Below are 19,551 nucleotides of genomic sequence, written 5' to 3'. Positions count from 1 at the left end.
TAGCTCCATTCCCAGCCCTGCAGAATCCCATCCATGCACAGATGAGCCCATCCAACCCACTCCCAGCTCCATCCCAACTTCCCAAAACCTCCGTGACCTACAGGAGCATGACTTGGGAGCATGACACATGGGAAACTGAGGAAAAGACCATCACTCAATGGCCCAAAGAGAGAGGATGAGGTTGGTGCTACACCATCAATACATCCCCAGCCCCACAGGTGATGGCAAGTCGTGCTCCCTGCCCCAGACCTGGGCTGTTGCTGAGCAGATGGTGATGGTTTCTTGGCAAGAAGATGCCCTTGATACCTCTCATAGAAAAAAAACCCACAACCAACCAACCAAAGAAACACACAAAATACTCAACAAACACAACAGATGCTTAAAAAATAATAAGGAAAAAATAGAAAGATGGAATCTCTGCCTCTTTTTACTCATTGCACCAAGAAATTCTGCGTAGACTTGTCCCTGCCTGTAGTAGGGGGTTGGAACTGGATGATTTTAAGGTCCTTTCCATCCCAAACCAGTCTGTGACTCTGGGATTCTGTGATCTGGGGGGAGGTTTTCAGCACATGACAGGTTTCAGGGCCAGGTTTGGGCTGGTCCTCACCCACCACACACCTTCTGGTCCGCCAGGTTTGGATGCTGGCTGCTATGGGATGCTCTCCTCCTGCAGAAAGGGGGGTCCCTGCCTGCACCCCCTCGTTGCAGCGGGGAATGTCGGGGCAGGGGGAGGGATGCGGGAGCAAGCGCGGATGAAGGGGTGGGAGGGCGGTTTCCAGGGCAACCTGCCTCCATCTCCTGCCTTGCCCGGGCGGGGACACCCCGGAGGGACCCGGGGTGCAGGGGGATGCGGAGGCCCCGTCCCGTTTCCCCCCCCCACTCCCTGCATCCTTCCCTCCATCCCTCCCTCCCGCCCATCACCGCCGCGCCGGGGCTGCAGCATCCCGCCCGCCGCAGCGCCCGCAGCGCCGGGGCTCCGGGGAATGGCGTTTCCCCTCGCGGGGGGGCAGCGGGACCTCATACACCTCAGAGAGGCAGAGCAAGGGGACGTCCGCTGCTTTATTCCCCCTGGGAGAGCCTGAACCACAATCCTGGCTGCTTTCTGCTGGCGCATTCTCAATGGACAAGCCGATTTCCCTGGAATGGGTGATGGGGATGAGGTTTATTCCCATCCGGCACGCACGGTCTGTCCTTCACTTTAAAAGGTCCGGATCCTTCTGGTCATCTGATTCAGGTCAAGCAGCACCTTGCATTGCCAACAGCCCCTGGATCCCACCGGAGCAGCTCCCAGAGCCTGCCCCCCCGGAGCAAAGCAGGAGGCTCCTTCAGTCCCTGGAGGATTGAGAGGTAACATATCACCCGCTCGGTTTCTCCTTCCCTTTGCTCCCCCCGCGGGAGTTAATGACACCATTGAGGTGTGCAGGGGTTCGCTGGGATGGTGGCACTAATTCCCAGGCCAGGTTTGTCACTGGCTGGCCCCACGCATGGTGAAGGCACCTCCCATGCCCAACAAGACCCCCAAGAGCCGGGATGCTCCGGCCTGAAGAACAATGCTGCTGCCCTGAGGAGTGACCTGAAGGTGCCTGGGCAGGGATGGAGGGAGCTGGGGGGCCACAGCCGGAGCTGCCCAATGCATGTGGCTGTGAGAGTTGCTGGTGGCAGTGCTGGTGGGGGCCGCCCCATCCCTGGCAGTGTTCAAGGCCAGGTTGGACACAGGGGCTTGGAGCAACCTGCTCTAGTGGAAGGTGTCCCTACCCGTGGCAGGGGGTTGGAGCTGGATGAGCTTTAAGGTCCCTTCCAACACAAACCATTCCATGATTCTATGATCCAAGAGGGAAGGCAGGGGAGCGTGCTTCACATCCACCGTGTGCCACAGCTCTCACCCCCATCTCTCTCTGCCCATGCCCTGCCTGCAGGCTAACCCCCCATCCCTGGCAGTGTCCCATCCATGGACCACCTCCCACCATGAGTGCAGACACCGAGCAGCTCCCGGCAGTGTCCCAGGCAGCCGCCGTGTCCCTGTGGACTGTATCCAGTTGGGCCTCCTCCGAGGTGCCCCCCAACACCAGCATGGCCATGGGGGAGGCCGGCCGGCAGCAGGGGCAGGCAGAGTGGGGCAGCAAGGCGGGTGAGATCGTGGGCATGGTGGTGATCCAGTGCATCTACGCCCTGGTGTGCCTGCTGGGGCTGCTGGGCAACTCCCTGGTGATCTTTGTCATCCTGCGCTACGCCAAGATGAAGACAGCCACCAACATCTACCTGCTCAACTTGGCCATCGCCGACGAACTCTTCATGCTGAGCATCCCCTTCGTGGCCACGTCAGCCGCCCTGCACCACTGGCCCTTCGGCCGGGCCCTGTGCCGCACCGTGCTGGGCGTAGATGGGCTCAACATGTTCACCAGCGTCTTCTGCTTGACCGTCCTCAGCCTGGACCGCTACATCGCGGTGGTGCACCCGCTGCGGGCGGCCACCTACCGCCGTCCTCGGGTGGCCAAGATGGTCAACGGCGGCGTGTGGCTCCTCTCCTTGCTGGTGGCTTCGCCCATCCCCATCTTCGCCGGCACAGCAACCACCCGCGATGGCCAAGCGGTGGCTTGCAACCTCCTATGGCCGAGCCCAGCTTGGTCGGCCGCTTTCGTGGTCTACACCACCTTGTTGGGGTTCCTGCTGCCGGTGCTGGCCATGGGGCTGTGCTACCTGCTGATCGTGGGCAAGATGCGTGCGGTGGCGCAGCGGGTGGGCTGGCAGCAGCGCCGGCGCTCCGAGGGCAAGCTGACGCGCCTGGTGCTGATGGTGGTGGCCATGTTCGTGGTGTGCTGGATGCCCTTCTACGTGGTGCAGCTCGTCAACCTCCTGCTGCCCGGCCGCTTGGATGCCACCGTCAACAACGCCTCCCTCATCCTCAGCTACTCCAATAGCTGTGCCAACCCCATCCTCTATGGCTTCCTATCTGAGAACTTCCGGCATTCCTTCCACGGCGTGTTGCGGCGCTGCCTCGATGCCAGCCTCTGCTGCTGCCACGCCGACGAGGGGGCAACCGAGGATGAGGAGGAGGAGGAAGAGCCCCTTGACTACTGCGCTGCTCCCCGGGGGGACGACAAGGGCAAGGGCTGCGTGTGCCCAGCCCTGTCCTGCCAGCAGGACCCCAGGCTCCCCGAGCCCTGCTGCAAGCCCGCGCCGCTCCTCACAAAGACCACCACCTTCTAGGGTGGCCCCAAGCCTTGTGGGTGTCCACCAGGCATGGGAAATGGGGATGGAGAGGGGATAAACTGCCCTGGACCCTCGTGCTGTGCAGTCCAACCAAATAAAAGCCATAAGACTGGCCTGGGGTGCAGTTCATTACGTCAGCTGAGTGATTGTTATGGTTACCTTCAGCATGGAGGAGGCTCCATGGGGATCGGGGGTGATGGGGATCTCAAAGCGCAGCTGTGAGCAGTGACTAGCCACAGGGCAGGTGCCGCTCCAGAATAATACAGAATAATACACCGCCACCTCGCTCTTCCTTCCCAAAACACGGGATGGAGGGAAGTCCTCAAGCCCACCAGCCCCTTGGCTACAGCCAAGTGAGGGGATAGGAGCAGGCCGGGCTTCTCCATCACTGCTGGGAACACAGGATGGATGTGACTCCAGTGGGTTCCTCCTATATAGAAAAAGGGGGTTCTGAACAAACCTTGGCAGGAGCCAGGGAGCACCAAACCTCCCTTCAGCTGATGGGGAAAGGGAAGAACTTAGGTCCCACCAACAGTTTGTGTCCCCCCCCCCCCAGTTCCCAGGCAAAGGGATTTTAGCACAAACGGGACCCAAAGTGGATTTTCCACATGAAAAAGCCAGAAGAAGCGAATCCCACTCTTTCAACATCACCTCCACTCGTACCCAAAACACACTCCCAGAGAAACATCAGCCCTGGGGCACCATTAAATTCCCAATTTCCAGCTTGTTTGGTTTTAGCTTTCTCCTATTAATGTTATTCCTGTTCTCCATTATTTATGGCTCATTCCTTCTGTTTGAATCACACTGATGGAATAACTGGCAGGGCTTGTTTTCAGCTAAGAGCCCACAGCTCCTTTTTTCCCTGCTCCAACCAGGTTTGTGACTTCTGTGATACAGACCAGTGCTTAGCGAGGGGTGGGGGGAATAAAGAGTCATTTTAGGGAAGGGGAGAAAGAATATTTCACCAGCAGCTTTCTATAAACCAGCTTTATTGGTCTACGCATGGGATTGTGCATTGCAGAGGGTATATTTCCAATAAATAAATAAGTATTTACAAACGTGCCGGGTTTATAAAACAGGGGGTTGGACCATTTACATTAGGAAAGCTTTGATTTACACAATGGGTATCTCTTATTTCCCTTGGAGGCTGCAGAGTAGCTCTATCATACGGGAAGAGGGGGGAATGCTGCTTGTTGTTTAGCACATCAGGGGGGATAACGGGAGACAGGACACCCCCCCCCCCGAGCCCTTCAGCGCCTCTGCAGCATCCAGCCCTCCCAAGCACTGACCCCGGCCTTCCAAAGCTTCCTGTGGGAAAGCCAACCCCTGCTGCAGGGTGATATTTCATGGGCATAAAGCTGTCAGCACCCGCTCCCACAACTCACCCTGTGTCCGCGCCGGCTCCCAACACCACTGTGGCTTTGCCCCGTGTCTCCCCATGGAATGATGGGGCTGGAAAAACACCCAAAAGGCTTTTCCAGATGATCCATGGATGGGAAGTATACAGTGGCATGGGTCGTGTCCCCCCAGGAAAGTTTTGCCATGAGCTTCAACATGGATTAGACTCAGGCCTGGGCAAGACTAAAGGACAAAACCCTGTGGACAGGAGGGGTCGGTGGAGTGGGTTTGTAAATAAAACCATAACGTTTTAAGGCAACAAGGGCAGAAAATCATGGAAGAAACGGGCTGGGGAACACAAGGCTGGGAACAAGCATTCCTGCCATGGAAAAAATTACCCTGGCAGTCTCGGTGTCCACATTTAACCTCCACACACACCAAAAACAGCCCCAAAATGGTAAAAGGAAAGAGAAATCAGGCAGTTTCACCCTCACACTGTGACACCAGCAGGACCCTTGCTGTTGCTAGTGGTTTAAGGTGGGAAGTGCTCAGCTGCCAGAGGAGAGAGGCAACATGGGGGGACAGGAAGCAAAAACTGGGAGTGCAGGAAAGAGCTGAGCACAAGGTCTTTGCTCCTTCTGCCATCACCCATCAGTTTAAACCCACTAATCTGAACCCAAAGGCAGGGGCATCCCATCTCTTTGCCACTGTGGGAATACCATCCATTCCATCCCAGCTTCCCAGTGAAGGGAGCAGGATTTGGGGCCAAGTGACCTTCTACGGGCCACAGCAACTCAGCCAGCGTGGCTCTCATACCATGGTGGATATGGATTTAAAAGTCACTTCTAGATGGAGATGCCCATCCTGTAACACACAAGGTTTCTCCTTGAACCCCCCGGATTCCTGGAAAAAAGAAAGGAAAGCTGACCACCTACACTGCCTGTGAAGGGAGAGGAACAGAGCAGCACTCCGGCCCTTCCACCTTCCCTGCTCTCTGGGGTGAATATTGCAAGAGCCGGCCGGAAAGCAAGGAGTATTTCTGGAAGTGGCTGGGGGGGGGAATCACAGCTTTTTGCTTTTCCCAGATTCTCTTTATCATTCAAAGACTGCAGGGGATGGGGAGAGTAAATGTTACCCAGTTCCATCCACCTCCCTCTGTCTGTCCTGCCCGATCTCCCTACAGTTTCTGGCTGGCTGCTGCACACCCCGAGGTGACCGGCTGAAGTCCCATCTCCTTTTCATGGGGACCACTGCACTTGTAATCCATGGTGGCTGGGGCCCTGCAGCACTTCCTCACCAGATGGTAGGCCAGGGCCAGCAGAGCCAGCGCTGCGGAGAGGACACCCACAGTGATACCCACCAGAGCACCGGGGTGAAGGTGCTTTGCCTTCGGTGGGATCTGGCTGGGGATGGGTGTCTGGGGTCTGGGCCCAAAATCCCCCGAGTAGGCTCCTTCCCTGTCCTCCTCCAGGATTTCAATGCAGTCATTCTGGTCAATGAGCCGGTAGCCGGCATGGCAGTGGCACTCGTAGCCGCCGGGGTAGTTGGTGCAGTTGTGCTGGCAGAAGTTCATGTTGCACTCATCGATGTCCATGCAGACCTGCCCGTTGTCGGCATCGTCCAGCACAAAGCCATCGGGACACTCGCAGGACAGGGTGTAGGGGTCGCACTTGGCCGGGCACTGGCTGCGGTTGCAGTGCAGCACGCAGCGGGTGGGCACCCGCGGGTCGACGGCGTAGCCGGGAAAGCAGCTGCAGCGGTACCCGTCGGGCACCTCCTCACACTGCTGCTCGCAGGGCGCCTTGTAGCAGCGGGACACGGGCAGCGCCCGGCAGTGCCCGTCCACCATCGTGTACCCGCGGTGGCAGTGGCACTCGAAGCCGCCCTCGGTGTTGACACAGACCTGCTCGCACACACTGGGCACCACGGCACAGTCGTCGTCGTCCTCGCAGCTGCTGCCGTCGGCAGCCAAGCGGTACCCAGCCTCGCACATGCAGAGGAAGGTGGAGCCGGCCACCACGCAGTGGTGCTGGCACGGAGCTCCGGCGCAGGGCGAGCGGCACCCGCGCTCGTCGCTGCTCAGCACTTTGCCCTCGGGGCAGGAGCACCGCGCCTGCCCGCTGTCCTCCTCGCACGTCCCGTCGCAGCCTCCGTTGGCCAAGCGGCAAGACCAGGGCCCCAGCTCCGGGCGGCCCCAGCGCAGCCTCCCGCTCTCCCCGTCCTCCTCGCAGTGCAGCTCCAGCCCCAAGGCCGCAATGACGGCCGTGCTGCCGGGCGGCAGAGCCAGGAAGTCCCCGACACTGGCGCCGAAGGGGGTGGTGTAAGCGACGGGGAGCCCGTCGGCGGGCAGCAGCCGCGGGCAGCTCCCCCCGTAGTTGTACTCGCAGAGGAAGCCGTCGGCAGGAGCCTCGCAGGGCCGCTCCTCCCAGCGCAGCTCCCTCGACACGGTCACGCAGAACTCCCCGCACTGCCGCCTCGACGGCGCCCAGTTGGAGTAATCGGTGCTGCGGTCGCCGGTCACCCACTGGAAGCCGCGGAGGCGCTGGGTCGGTTCAGTGCAGGGCAGCCCGAGGCGCAGCCCCAGCCACAGATGCCCGCTCCGGTTCTGCAGCAGCAAAGCGATCGCGTCCTCCGCCACGGTGGAACGGACGGTCATGAGGTGCCCGCCGCCCCTCTGGCACTCCGCGCCGGCCTCCGCGAAGGGCAGCGCCGACCAGAACACCCCGAAGCAATCGTGCTCCAGGCACTGCGCTCCCGAGGGGGCTCCGGGCTCCGGTTCCCCCCCGAGCCCGAGCCCCAGCCCCAGCCCGGCCAGCAGCAGCGGCAGCGGCAGCGGGAGCCGCCGCATGGCGGGCGGCGGAGGGGCCGGCCGGCACGGCAAATCTCTGGCATGCCGCCGCCCGCCCGCCCCGATTTATAGGAGCTCCGGCCCTCCCCGCCGCCCGCCGCAGGAAGGAAGCGCCTCCGGGGACGGGCCGCCGCCGCCGCCGTCGTGGTGCGGAGTGATTGCGGTGGGGGCGGCCCCGGTAAGTCCCAGCCCCCTCCAGCAGGGGGATGTGGGGTGTGTGTGGGGCCCCCCCACCCTGTTCCTTGTGCCGGCTCCTCCCGCCGAGGTCCCGCCCGAAGGGTGGGAGCTGCGAGGCCCCCCCCGCCCCGTCTATGGCTGGGCACCGGCGGCAGCCCGAGGGTGCGGGCTGAGGGGCAGAGCGGGGCCGGGAAAAGTTGTTTATCGCCTTGAGCAAGGGGGGAAAAAGCGCTGGAGGGAGGGCACCTGCTGCAGGGCACCCCGCGGGGTCCGTCACCCTGGTTAGGAGAGTGCTGGTCTCGGTATGTTACGGGAAAAGTCGGTCGAAGCAACTCTCTCAGCCTGGGTTTGGAGTTTCAGAGAGCAGCATTCCTTATTGCAGCGCTGGGTGCATACGTCAGTCATTTCCAAAGGGGAGCACTCCTGGAGTCTGCATCAGCATCCATATATCCAACAAACTTATGCATATGTACAACCTTCCTGCAAAATGTTTGACATTAGATTTCCTGGAGTTAATTGTAATATTTGCATTTTAATTACACATACACTTTTCATGCCGAGTGTGGTCTCCAGGAGTCTCTGATGGTCCTCGATAGTCTTTCACTGGTTGATCTCTGTGCTTGCGCATGTGAAAAGACTCTTGTGAATTACTTAACAATTGTGTCTGTGTTTTAGATTAGTTCTGATTTGTTCCTCATCTTGAAGAACCAGCCCCTTCTGTCTTGGTCATTCCTTTATCTTCACAGGCTGCCCTTGTTTTATACACACTCCAAGGCTGCGCCGGCCCATCTTGCTCTCAGTTTACAACTCAGCATTTTAGCTTACAGGTACAGCATCAGCTTTACTGCAATGAGCGCTGGCCCAAAACCTACACAGCTCCAAAGCTGGGATCAGACTTGGAGCAACCTGCTTTAGCGGAAGGTGTCCCTGCCTGTGGCAGGGGTTGGAACTGGATGAGCTTTAAGGTCTCTTCCACTGGGATTCTATGGTATGAGCCAATGAAGCTGCCAGGACACTGTGGTGGAGCAGCACCAACGGCAGACCCACAAGCCACCCAACTGGGACACCCACCAGGACACACACCAGTGCCAGCACAGTGGCTGCTGGCCCCTTCCAGCCACTGTGGCTCATCCCCTCATCACAAGCCACACAGGCTCATCCTTTGTGAGCTCCAGTGTCCCAATTCCATGTCAGTCACCCTAATCCCCTCCGAGGCAGCCAGGATCAGGGCTATGGGTTGATCAGGGGGGATCACCCCTGGAGTTTGGCTCCTCTTCTTGCTCAAACCTTTCCCATGTTTTCATCTTCACCTCTGCAGTCAGAACATAGCCACGAGCAAACAACAGATGAAACACAAACATCCAAAGCTTACAGGAAAGGGCATTTGACCCTGTTATTTTCCCAGTTCTCAGAGTGGTGTTTTACCAACTCAGGCACTGCAATTAGCCCTCGGGAGCCACAAATCCCCGTTTTCTTACTTCACTCTCTGCAAGGAGGTTCCTTTATTAAACTCTTAGGGTTTGGCTTGTCCTCTTTCAGCTCTGGACGGTTCATGTAGCTCATGAGAGGCTGTGGGGAAAAGGAGAGATGGGGAAAAGAGTACTAATAACCCTTAATAATAGTAATAATAGTAGTAATAACAGCAATAATAGCAATAGAAATAGTAATCATAGAATCATAGAATCACAGACTGGTTTGGGTTGGAAAGAACCTTAAAGCTCATCCAGTTCCAACTCCCTGCCACGGGCAGGGACACCTTCCACTAGAGCAGGTTGCTCCAAGCCCTGTAATAGTAATAATAGCAATAGAATAGCAATAGTACTAATAATGATGATAATAAATCACCAAACCAGCTGTGCTGTTTGGTAGCTCCAAAGCTGTCCCGATGGAACCAGGAGCAGCAGAGCTCATGCTCTCTACCAGATGCCGCTCCTTTCCCCTCCCTGTCTTTGGCCTCTTTCGCTCCTTTCTCCACGTCTGTCTGGGAAGGGGAATGTCAAGGGAATGCTGTTTTCCACTCGGACTGCAGGAGGAGTGATGGAGAGCTCAGACCTCAGCCTGTGGAGCCTCCAATCAACCGTTTCATCCCCTAATCTCAACCCAAAGCCACTGTCCCCCCTGGGTGACACGTGTCCTGTAGGTCTGACCATGGCAAAGGGAGACAGGTCCCCCCGGCCGGCACCAGCCACTGTGTGCACCAAATAACCCCCAAAAGAGCTCGGTTGCTCCTCATGGCCAGAAAAGGTGTAAATAGGGAATTCCCAGGAGATTCCTGGATGGCCCGGCAATGCCAACCTCGCTCGGCTCCAGTGAAACCTGTTGTGTCCCCAGTTTTCATTGCATGGATTTCACTTCTGGTGGCTTTTTTCTCTTTTTATTTTCCTTTTAATTTCCTTTTCCTTTCCCTTTCCCCCTTCTTCATCTTCATCTTCTTCTTCAATTTTTATTTTATTTTATTTTATTTTATTTTATTTTATTTTATTTTATTTTATTTTCATTTTCCCTTTTCTTTTAATTTCCATCTTTCTCCCTTTTTTTATTTTTATTTTTGTCTTATTTTTATTTTCCTCTTTTTTTTTTGCTTTCTTCTCTTTCTTTTTCTTTTCCTTTTTTTATCTTTTTTCTTCTTTTCCTTCTTCTTTTTGTTTTTCTTCTTCTTCATCATCTGTTTTCAGAACCAAACCAGTGATTCAAAGAAATCACTTCACAGTACACACTGTACACCAGCAAAATAAGAGGGGGAAGGTTGAGGGCAAACAACAACAAAAGCCAGAAGACAGGATGCAATGGTTGGAAAAGAAGAGAACAACCCACCACCAATAGATTTCTGTTATTTTATTATGATAAAAGCAGATAAAAATGTGCTTTTCAAGGCTGCCTGACGACAAGTATTCATGAACTTCCAGGCAAGAATGCAGCCCTCCCATAACAACGCGCTCTGAGCTCACGGTGCTGCTGTCCTTGCTGCTGACAAGGGGTTCCCGGGTCGCTCCGGTCACCAGAAGGGACATTGGAGCGAGATTCCTCGCGGTTTAACTCCTCTTTGCTCACTGATCCCTGCCCCGGTGCCTCCCGCCCCGGTGACTCACGCCGGCAGCGATGCTCTTCCTGCTGACAAACGGCTTTTCCCTTTGGAAAGCTGAGTGCTGAGGCTGCTCCGCAGGGCGCAGTTGCTGTGGGACATCACCACGCACCGCTGTGACTGCGGGAGGCGCCTGACTCAGCGCGTCCCTGTGCCCCGGGCAGAGGGTGCCGATAGCGGGGATGCGGAATAGCTGCTCCGACCCCCGGTTATGGGGAATGTGTCATGGATTGGCTTGGCTTGTTCTGTTGGGGTTTGGAAATGAGGTTCCTGATGTCTGAATGCTGGGGATTGGACACGATTTAATGTAATGCAATATAGTATTATGCAATGTAATGTAATGTAATGTAATGTAATACCTTGTAATACCTTATGATACAATATAATATAATATAATAAGACAATGTAATATAGTTAATAGCATGGAATAGAACGGAATAGACTGTAATGGAATAGAATAGAATTAATAGACTTAAATAGCATGAATAGGGAAGGGAAGAATATAATCTTAAATCATAATTCATTCAATAGAATTAAATTGAATAGAATGAAGAAAATTAAATAGAATTTAATTAAACAGAATATAACAATATAATCTTAAAAAATTACATCAAGATTAAACCAAAATTAATAGCAGACCATTAAATAGGCTATATGTGCTTTCCCATCTATATATGTTCTATGTGTCATCCCACTTGGGGTCATGAAAACTGCACAGGGGTCCCCTCTCTTCCCTGATCTCGATGATGTGCTTGGGGTCTTGTGGTGCCCACCAGCATATACGAGCCATTTTCCTGCAGGTCCGGGCTGGAATCCCATGTGGAAAAGGTGAATTTGGATCAGACGCAAGGAGAAAAACATCTCAAGGCCACGAAGTGCTGGATAAATATATCCAAGCAGAAGGCACAATGGGGCACCCAGGCGAGGTTAGGACCTGCAAGGGGCAGCGGGGACCTCAATCGCTGCACTAAGGATGCTTCATTTGCTGCACATTCATTAGGAGCACAACGGAGGGTGGCTTTTGGAGGAGTTTTGTTTGGTGGCTTTGGGGAAGGTCACGGCAGGTGCTGGCTGAGTCCTTGTCCTTGTTAAAACTGGGAAAATCCATTTTTCCCATGGATGCCCTCACAACTCCATGGTCTGGTACAGCCACAGTTTGCAGTCTGGGTGCAGGAAACAGGATTTGGGAGCAGTGGTAGGGCTGAACTAGGCCCTGCCAGCATGTCCAGTACCTTGGTTTATGCCTCTGCCTTGTGTTTCTGTGTTAACTCTTGGACTACAACCAGGGAATGCAGCCGGTGCCGTGTCCCACAGGGATTAAAGCCTCCCAAGGCTGGGTGTTGGCAATATCTGGCACATGTGTGACTTCTCCTACCATCACCTTCACATGGCAACCTGCCTTTGCACCCTCTCCTACCCCTGTACCCCCACCCCAAGCCAGTGTAGCTGAATTAATGGGTGATTTTAGTCACTGATATTAATCAATAAGTGATGGCTTCATGTTCAGCTCCATTTACGGGGGCTGGAGAGGCCAGAGGAGCCTTGTCGGCATCCCAGCAGGGAAGATACTCAGGATTTGCTTATTTAGAGCCTTGGACTCTTATCCTTCTCCCTGAGCTTTCTTTGAGCCTTGCACCATCTCCAAGACATGCACTTGCTTCTGGCACCAGAGGCTGGGTTTTCCCATAGGAAAGCTGAAGGATCATTGCCACAAGCTGGCTCTTGCCCTCAGTCACGTTGTCACTGGCACTGCTCAGATGTGCTTGGTGAGACACGAGCTCCATGGATCAGCCTTGAAAGGGCTCTGGAGAACCAAATGCCAAGAAATACTTAAAAGGTTAAAAATAATGAAGAGAGGAAATGAGCAGATATTTGAAGCATTTGGGTTTGCAGGGGCTGACTCTTTGTGGGATGGTATTTGGTAGGTTGCATTTCAGCCTTAGGCACTGCCTTTCCTCTACATTCCTCTGGTGGAGGCTGTTTCCTTGCAGCAGCTTTCCCAGAAATAGGGAAAAATGATATAAGGGGGGTGAATGACCACCTCCTGCTTCCATCATCCCACCCCTGGCAGCTCCTCGTGCTTGAAGGGACATCCCCTGCACATTTGGCATGGCCTCATCCCTGCAGGAGCTTCCCAGGGCAGGCAGAACAACTTTGGGAATGCTCTTTGATGCATGGAGGCACCAAACATCCATCATGAGATGTGGTGTCCTGTTATTTGTAGGGTTTTCTTGGTTTTCAACCCTGTCGAAGGCCAGTGGCAATGACTGATAGAACACCACATGAATGCTGTCACAGACGTGGGTGATACAAGTGGGGTTTTGAGTCATTGAGGTTTCCCCCCGTCTTTGTGACTTTTTCACTTTCAGGATGACCTTTCTCTGGTGGTGCACATCATGGAGACAGCTTTGAATTCACCAAGTGATATCTGCGTCTAGTTGCTGGCCAGAGCCAGAAAAGCAGATCTCTGCCCTCATACAGAGCTACACCAAAATCTGGGGCTGCTTCTGGGTTTAGGACCTTGCTTGTGGGCTTAAGACCTTGCTTGTCGGCTTAGGACCTTGCTTGAGTTCTTAGGACCTTGCTTGAGTTCTTAGGACCTTGCTTGTGGGCTTAAGACCTTGCTTGTAGGCTTAGGACCTTGCTTGAGTTCTTAGGACCTTGATCATGGGTTTAGGACCTTGCTTGTGGGTTTAGGACCTTGCTTGTGGATTTAGGACTTCACTCATGGGTTTAAGACCTTTCTCATGAGCTTAGGACCTTGCTTGGGGATTTAGGACCTGACTTATGGGCTTAGGATCTTGCTTGTGGATTCAGAACTTTGCCTGTGGGCTTAGCGCCTTGCTTGGAGATATAGGACCAGGCTTGTGGACTTAGGACCTCGCTTGTGGGTTTAGGACCTTGCTTGTGGATTTAGGACTTTGCTTGTGGGTTTAGAACCTTGCTCATGGATTTAGGACCTCACTCATGGGCTTAGGATCCAACTGAGATCATCCCAGTGCCCCCACCCCATGGCCCTGGGAGACAAGACATGACTGGCCCTTGCTCAGGACAGCAGCAGCTATGAAAGGCTGAGACCCTACTAACCTCACTACATGGATGAGCACTGATAGAGGGTCTGGTAGCACCACCCATCACTGTAGAAAATACAAGGCCCCACGTGTACCAAACCAATAGGTTTTGATCCTCTCTCTATTAAAAACCACAGAGAACACTGTGTTCTGGTCAGGGTTTATTGTGTCTCATCAGAAAAGCAACACACAGAGTTGATCAACGCATTGGACAACCTCATTCTTCAAGGCAGAGGCAACTGTCTTAATGGTGGACTGTAAAAATACAACTTCATCACAAACCACTTGATATGTACAAAGCAAATCGGCCCTGTCCTGCTGTGGTGGCAGTGGGACAGTTGTAGCTCTGGCTTTGTCCTTGTTTCTATGGAAGGACGGGGAGCAGAGGTAGCTGTGCCGGTCCCCTGGGAAAAGCCCCTTGGGCCGGGATGAACATCCTGTCTCCTCCAGCTGTAAGACAGGGTACCAAACGATCCGTCTCTGTTCCTGTCTGCTTTAGCCAATGGGATTCCCCAGGCCCCTGGATAACTCCAATGAGGAATGGATCAAAACATTCCTGCTGGGTTTGTGGCAGGAAGAAAAGGAGACATGAGATTATCCACATGTAACTGCACCGGGATGAAGGATGCTACATCAGGAAATCTTCGACCAGAGAGACCTCAAACCAAACCGAGGCACAAATTAGCCTTCCCTAGGCTAGACCTGCTCCCATACTCCGTTGTGAAAAGTACACACCCCGGAATACACAAAGGTTGTAACAGAAATTGGAATTATAGGTTTTACTGAGGAATTTCTGGAATAAATAACACGGTTTATAACACTCAGGCTCACACTTGTGCTTCCTTTTCCCTTTTTCATAGTGGAATACAACAATTACTTGATACCTTAATTAAAAAATAAGGCAGAAACATTCTGGAGACTCCAAACATCTGGAAAATTCCATAAAGCAAATGTGGCTGTGCCTGCTTTTTCCCACAGGGACCTAGAGCTGGCACAGCCCAGCAGCACAGGCATAATGTTATGGATGTAGGTTGTCCCACTGATTTCAGCAGGATTTTTCACTGGTTTAATTTATTCATGTATTCCAGAGGCTTTGCTGGCTTATCAGAACACAGACAGGGATTTTCTGTGGGGCATCCAAGAATACCACTGCTGCACTCACTGCTTCTCTCAGCCACTGCGTGGAGAAAAGGAAGCACATTAGGGCAGAACATTAAAACCTTTCTATATCAGCCACATTTTCCTGCCTTGTTTTGTTTTTGTTTGGGTCATTTCACAATGGAGACATGAAGACAGAAAAAACCCAGCAGGAAAGGGGTTTTTTCCTCCACACATGGAAGAACAGGATGCAGGTCGCTGCGTGCAGCAAACTCCTTTGTGCTCAGTTCCCATCTCTGCAGCAATTAAGTCTCAAGGAGACAATAAACCCAGCAGAAACTTCAGGAAACTCATGTCCCCTCCAAACAACATGTCTGTTCTCCTCTAGAACCCTTTTGCCTTGTGAAATGTGGGTAAACACTGCTCGATGGGAAGCAGGAATGGCCCCTGTGCCCTCTTGGGCCTTGGGGAAGGATTCATGCTGGAACAGTCTGGAATCACTGAGTATAAAGAGCTCTCTGAAGTGAGGTACCTGGGGAAGGCTGTGGAACAACTTCACCCTGAGAAAGCTTCTGCTGTGAAGCAAGGTTAAAAGCTATATATAAAACAATGAGCAAATATACAACATCCAGTGTATTCTTTACAGGGGAAGGGTTGGAAAACGCGCTTAGCCTGGACCCCAAGCTGTCAGGAAGGGCTTCTACCCAAAAAGTATGATCCACCAGGAGAAGTCCTCTCACATCCAGCTGTATGTGAAGGAGAGTGTTGTTTTCTCTATTTTGCAAGCATTTTTACACTGAACACACAGGAAACAGGTACATGACGCTTCTAAACCTCGTTTTTCCTACCTATTTACCATATGGTCTCTCCTTGTCTACAGTTTTCCCTGTGCTATGGACTTCCTGAGCTCAGGGGGTGGAATAAGGTAAAGGGACTCAATTCCTTGGGGAAGCATCACTGTCCTGCTCTCCAAAGCCAGTGCAAACCCCCTGGGAGCTGCAGGGATGGATGACTGATCACTCCACCAGTGTCTGCTCCTCATGAGAAGCTGGCTGCTGCTGTGGTTTTAAACAGGTTTATTCCATCACCTCTGATGTGACATCTTTAACAACAAAAAAGCACTGAAACCACCCTCTGCTTGTGGCTGCAGTAACCAGTGCTTGTCCTGGGGAAACACAGGCGGATTCAGACTCGTTTCAAGGAGGACAAGGCAAACCCAAGGGATGAATGCAGGCTGGCCACTGCCAGGCAGGCGATGGGGGGACTGGCAGTGCTTTGGGGATGGCAAAGGATTGGGGGGGGCTGCAAGGACAGGGCAGGGAAGCTGCTGCTTTTGCATCTCAGCATTTCAAACACAGGGAGAACCTGTGAAATGTGAACAAATGAAAACCGATGTGAACTGTTTTCCTTTAGGAAGAAAAATCAGTCTTTTTAATTTGCTATTTTTAAGCGCAGTGAGGTTCTGCAGAGCTGAGGAGCAGCCCTGGCAGGCAAATTCAACCCCATTCACTTTCACCTCAAGCACTGTCCCTGTTATCCCTTCCCTCAGAGGAGCAGCGCTGATCTATAAACCACAGGACACATTCCATCTGCCTTCCCACCAGCGCTGCCTTTGTGGGGGAGATCAGCTCCCGGTTCACGAGGAACCCCAGGACAGGCTCTCGGACATGCAATCCCGTGTTGAACAGACAGCATCAACCCCTCCCCCCTCCCCCCTTTCCCCATCCTTTTCCTTCTTTTTTCCATTTGCAAACCAGCTCTGTCGCGTGGAGGCTTTTCCTCCCCCTTCGCTGCCCCGGGCGCTGTTACCTGCGCTCACCGCCTGCCCCACGGCTCTCCGGCTGCTCAGGCACCCAGCAGTAGTTGTCGGCCGCGCTCTTAGCCGGCCGCTTCTCCTTCCTGGCCTCCCTCCTCCTGCAAGCCACCAGGACCAGGGCGAAGGCCAGCAGCAGCAGGATGGCTACCAGGCTGCCCAGGATGTAGTAGAGGAGCAGCCTGGGGCCATCGGCGCTGTGCTCGGCGCCGGGAGCTGACCCTACTGCTGTGGGAGGCAGTGGCGTTGTCCCAGTGGGGATGCCTGTGGTGTGAGGGATGCTCGTGGTCCATGGGGTGCCCGTGGTCCGGGAGATGCCCGTGGTCTGAGGGATGCCCATGGTCCGTGGGATGCCCGTGGTCCTCGGGGTGCTGCTGGAGACCCCCGCGGGCTCCTCTGCGGCGGTGGGTGCAGGGCGGCAGCCGTGTCCATCCTCCTCCAGGAGGAAGCCGGGTGGGCAGAGGCACTCGTAGCTGCCAGGCAGGTTGCGGCACAGCCCGGGGCAGGGATCCTGCAGGCACTCATCCACGTCCAGGCAGGCATCGCTGCTCCCGGGCTGGCGCTTGTAGCCGGGCCGGCAGGCGCATTGGAAGGAGCCGGGGACGTTGATGCAGAGCTGGGGGCAGACGCCAGGCCGGGCACACTCATCCTCATCGCTGCAGAGGGGGCTACCTGGCGCCTCTGGCTGGTAGCCGGGCCGGCAGAGGCAAACGAAGCTGCCGGCCGTGTTGTAGCACTCGTGTTGGCAGGGCCCGGCCAGGCACTCGTCTATATCCACGCAGCTTCGTCCATCGGGCGCCAGGGTGTATCCCTCCTCGCAGCCGCACTCGAAGCCCCCGGGATGGCCGCGGCACGTCCCCTGGCAGGGGTTGGGGTTGCAGGCATCCTCGGGCACGCAGGACACCATGTCGGGAGCCAGGACGTGTCCGGGATGGCAGGCACAGCGCGGGGGCTGCCCCGGCTCCTCCAGGCAGCGCTGCTGGCAGCCCCCGTTGCTGTGGGCGCAGGCGGTGGGGCAGAGCGGACCGGGGGGGTGCCAGGCGAAGCCGCCCCCCTCCATCGTCCCCTTGCAGACGGCGAAGGCCGCGCCGTGGCTGCCGTCGCACTGCGCCTCGGCCAGCGTGCCGAAGGGGGCCGCGGCCAGGCGGGCGCTGCGCACGCCGAACGGGGTGCTGTAGGTGACGCGGTGCAGCGCGGCCAGCGGCAGCGGCCCGCACATGCCCTGGAAGATGAACTTGCAGAGGAAGGCGGGCAGCGGGGCCCGGCAGGGGCCGTCGGCCCAGCCCGCGGGCCGCAGGCTGACGCAGCGGGAGCTCAGGCAGGTCACGGCGGGCTCCGACAGCCACGACGAGTAGTTGCCGTGCTCGCCGCCCGCCGCCCATGCGAAGCCCCGCAGCGGCTCCTGCGGCTGCACGCAGCGGCCCCGCAGCAGCGACAGCCCGATCCAGGCCGGGCCCGTCCAGCCGGCGGCCGCCAGCAGGTCCCGCAGCCGCGCGGCCTCGCCGTCGCTGCGCACCGGGGCCAGGTTGCCGCCGTTGAGCCGGCAGCGCTCCTGCGCGCTGCTCCAGTCCAGCTTGGCGCGGTGCAGCGTGTAGCAGGCGGTACCGGCGCACAGCACCGCGGCCTCCTCCTCGCCGGGCACCGGCACCACCAGCACCAGCAGCGCCAGCAGCCGGGTGACATCCATCCCGCTGCACGGACGGACGCACGGACGGGGGGGACTCGACAGCCGCCGGCTCACATCCCCTCGTCCTGCCGCGCTCGCCCTACGTGCATCCTGTGCTTCCGGGTCTCCTATTTATCACCGGAGGCTATGGTTTCCTGTAGCGTGGTGCGGCTCGCTGCTTGGTGGCGGTCGCCTCGCTGTCTTCCTCTTTCCCTCCTCGCTCCCATCCTAAAGCTTTGCCTGCGAAGGGGCTGGCAACGCTATTCTGAAGTTAAAACCAGCCGTGTTCCTTTTTGGTTTGGGTTTCGAGGGCTTGAGCTACTTGCTCACGCAGCAGATGGTTTTTCTAACCCTTAATAGGGCCTGATAGTTTTCAAGCATGTATTGCTAAAAGGGGAAAAAAAAAAATCAAACCTAAACAAATAAAGAGCCGTGGGATCCCTTGCTATCGGCCTCCAACAGAAACTGAACGTTTGGCTACTTTTCCAGTGCATTTTTCCCCTTCTTCATGCGCTTTAAATAGCTGGACAAGCGCTGAAATAGGAGTTAGGTCGTGGGAAGGTCCAGGCTGCCCGGACAGAGCCAAGCTCCCGATGCTGTCCGGAGCAAACCCTCTGTGCTGGGGTTAGCGCTGGCCGGCCACTGCCCCAGAATCACTGCTGAGGGCTGACGCTGTGATGCTCCATGGTAATAACTCTTTCATCACTTGACCCCAAGCTGGTGTGGTGCAGAGGATCAGCTGGGTCTGGAGGATGTTGGTGGCCCTGCAGAGAAAGGGCAACAGCATTAATATGACACTCTGTGATGTTTAAACAAATATCCATGTTGCAAAAGCCCCTGAAAGGGCTCGAAGCAGCTTCTCGCACCAGTGCTTTGGGATCCAAACCCATTCTAGCAGCGTGGTTGAAACTGAAATTGAAATTGAAATTGGAATTGAAATACTTCTGTTCATCTGCACAGTCATCAGAACCTGGCAGTGCAGGGCAGGGGGTAGCAAGTGAGCAAAAAGCTGAGCTTAAGAAAATCTGATCCCAGTTCCCTTGCTGATGGTCCGCCCGCCCTTCTGCATCCCCAGTTCCTTCTCTTGGAGCCTCCCTCTTGCAACAGCTAGTTCAGGCGTTAAGCCCTTGACCTGGGGGTCTGTCTTATCTGCTTCTGCTTAGCAGGCATCCGTCATCAGCAGTAATTCAATGTTCATTCCAGTAACCTGCCTATTTGGTGATTTATCTGGGGGGTTTTGTGTGCTGG

General features: G+C 55.2%; 3 protein-coding genes across 3 annotated transcripts; 1 reads left to right on the top strand and 2 right to left on the bottom strand.

Annotated features, from left to right (window-relative positions):
* Positions 1–638: 638 nt before the first annotated feature.
* Positions 639–3,322, top strand: SSTR4 (somatostatin receptor 4). The gene is made up of 2 exons (XM_030490576.1): positions 639–1,347; positions 1,917–3,322. The coding sequence occupies exon 2, from the start codon at positions 1,966–1,968 to the stop codon at positions 3,205–3,207; it is 1,242 nt and encodes a 413-aa protein (XP_030346436.1). The 5' UTR covers positions 639–1,347; positions 1,917–1,965; the 3' UTR covers positions 3,208–3,322.
* Positions 3,323–4,182: 860 nt separating this feature from the next.
* On the bottom strand, positions 4,183–7,404 carry THBD (thrombomodulin). Its single transcript, XM_030490575.1, has one exon. The coding sequence runs from the start codon at positions 7,394–7,396 to the stop codon at positions 5,726–5,728; it is 1,671 nt and encodes a 556-aa protein (XP_030346435.1). The 5' UTR covers positions 7,397–7,404; the 3' UTR covers positions 4,183–5,725.
* Positions 7,405–13,874: 6,470 nt separating this feature from the next.
* On the bottom strand, positions 13,875–18,648 carry CD93 (CD93 molecule). Its single transcript, XM_030490516.1, has one exon. It carries the CDS (start codon positions 18,322–18,324, stop codon positions 16,630–16,632), a length of 1,695 nt encoding a protein of 564 aa, XP_030346376.1. The 5' UTR covers positions 18,325–18,648; the 3' UTR covers positions 13,875–16,629.
* Positions 18,649–19,551: the final 903 nt, after the last annotated feature.

The sequence above is a fragment of the Strigops habroptila genome, chromosome 6 (genome assembly GCF_004027225.2).
Source record: "Strigops habroptila isolate Jane chromosome 6, bStrHab1.2.pri, whole genome shotgun sequence".
NCBI lineage: Eukaryota > Metazoa > Chordata > Aves > Psittaciformes > Psittacidae > Strigops > Strigops habroptila.
This window is presented reverse-complemented; position numbering and strand designations above follow the sequence as displayed.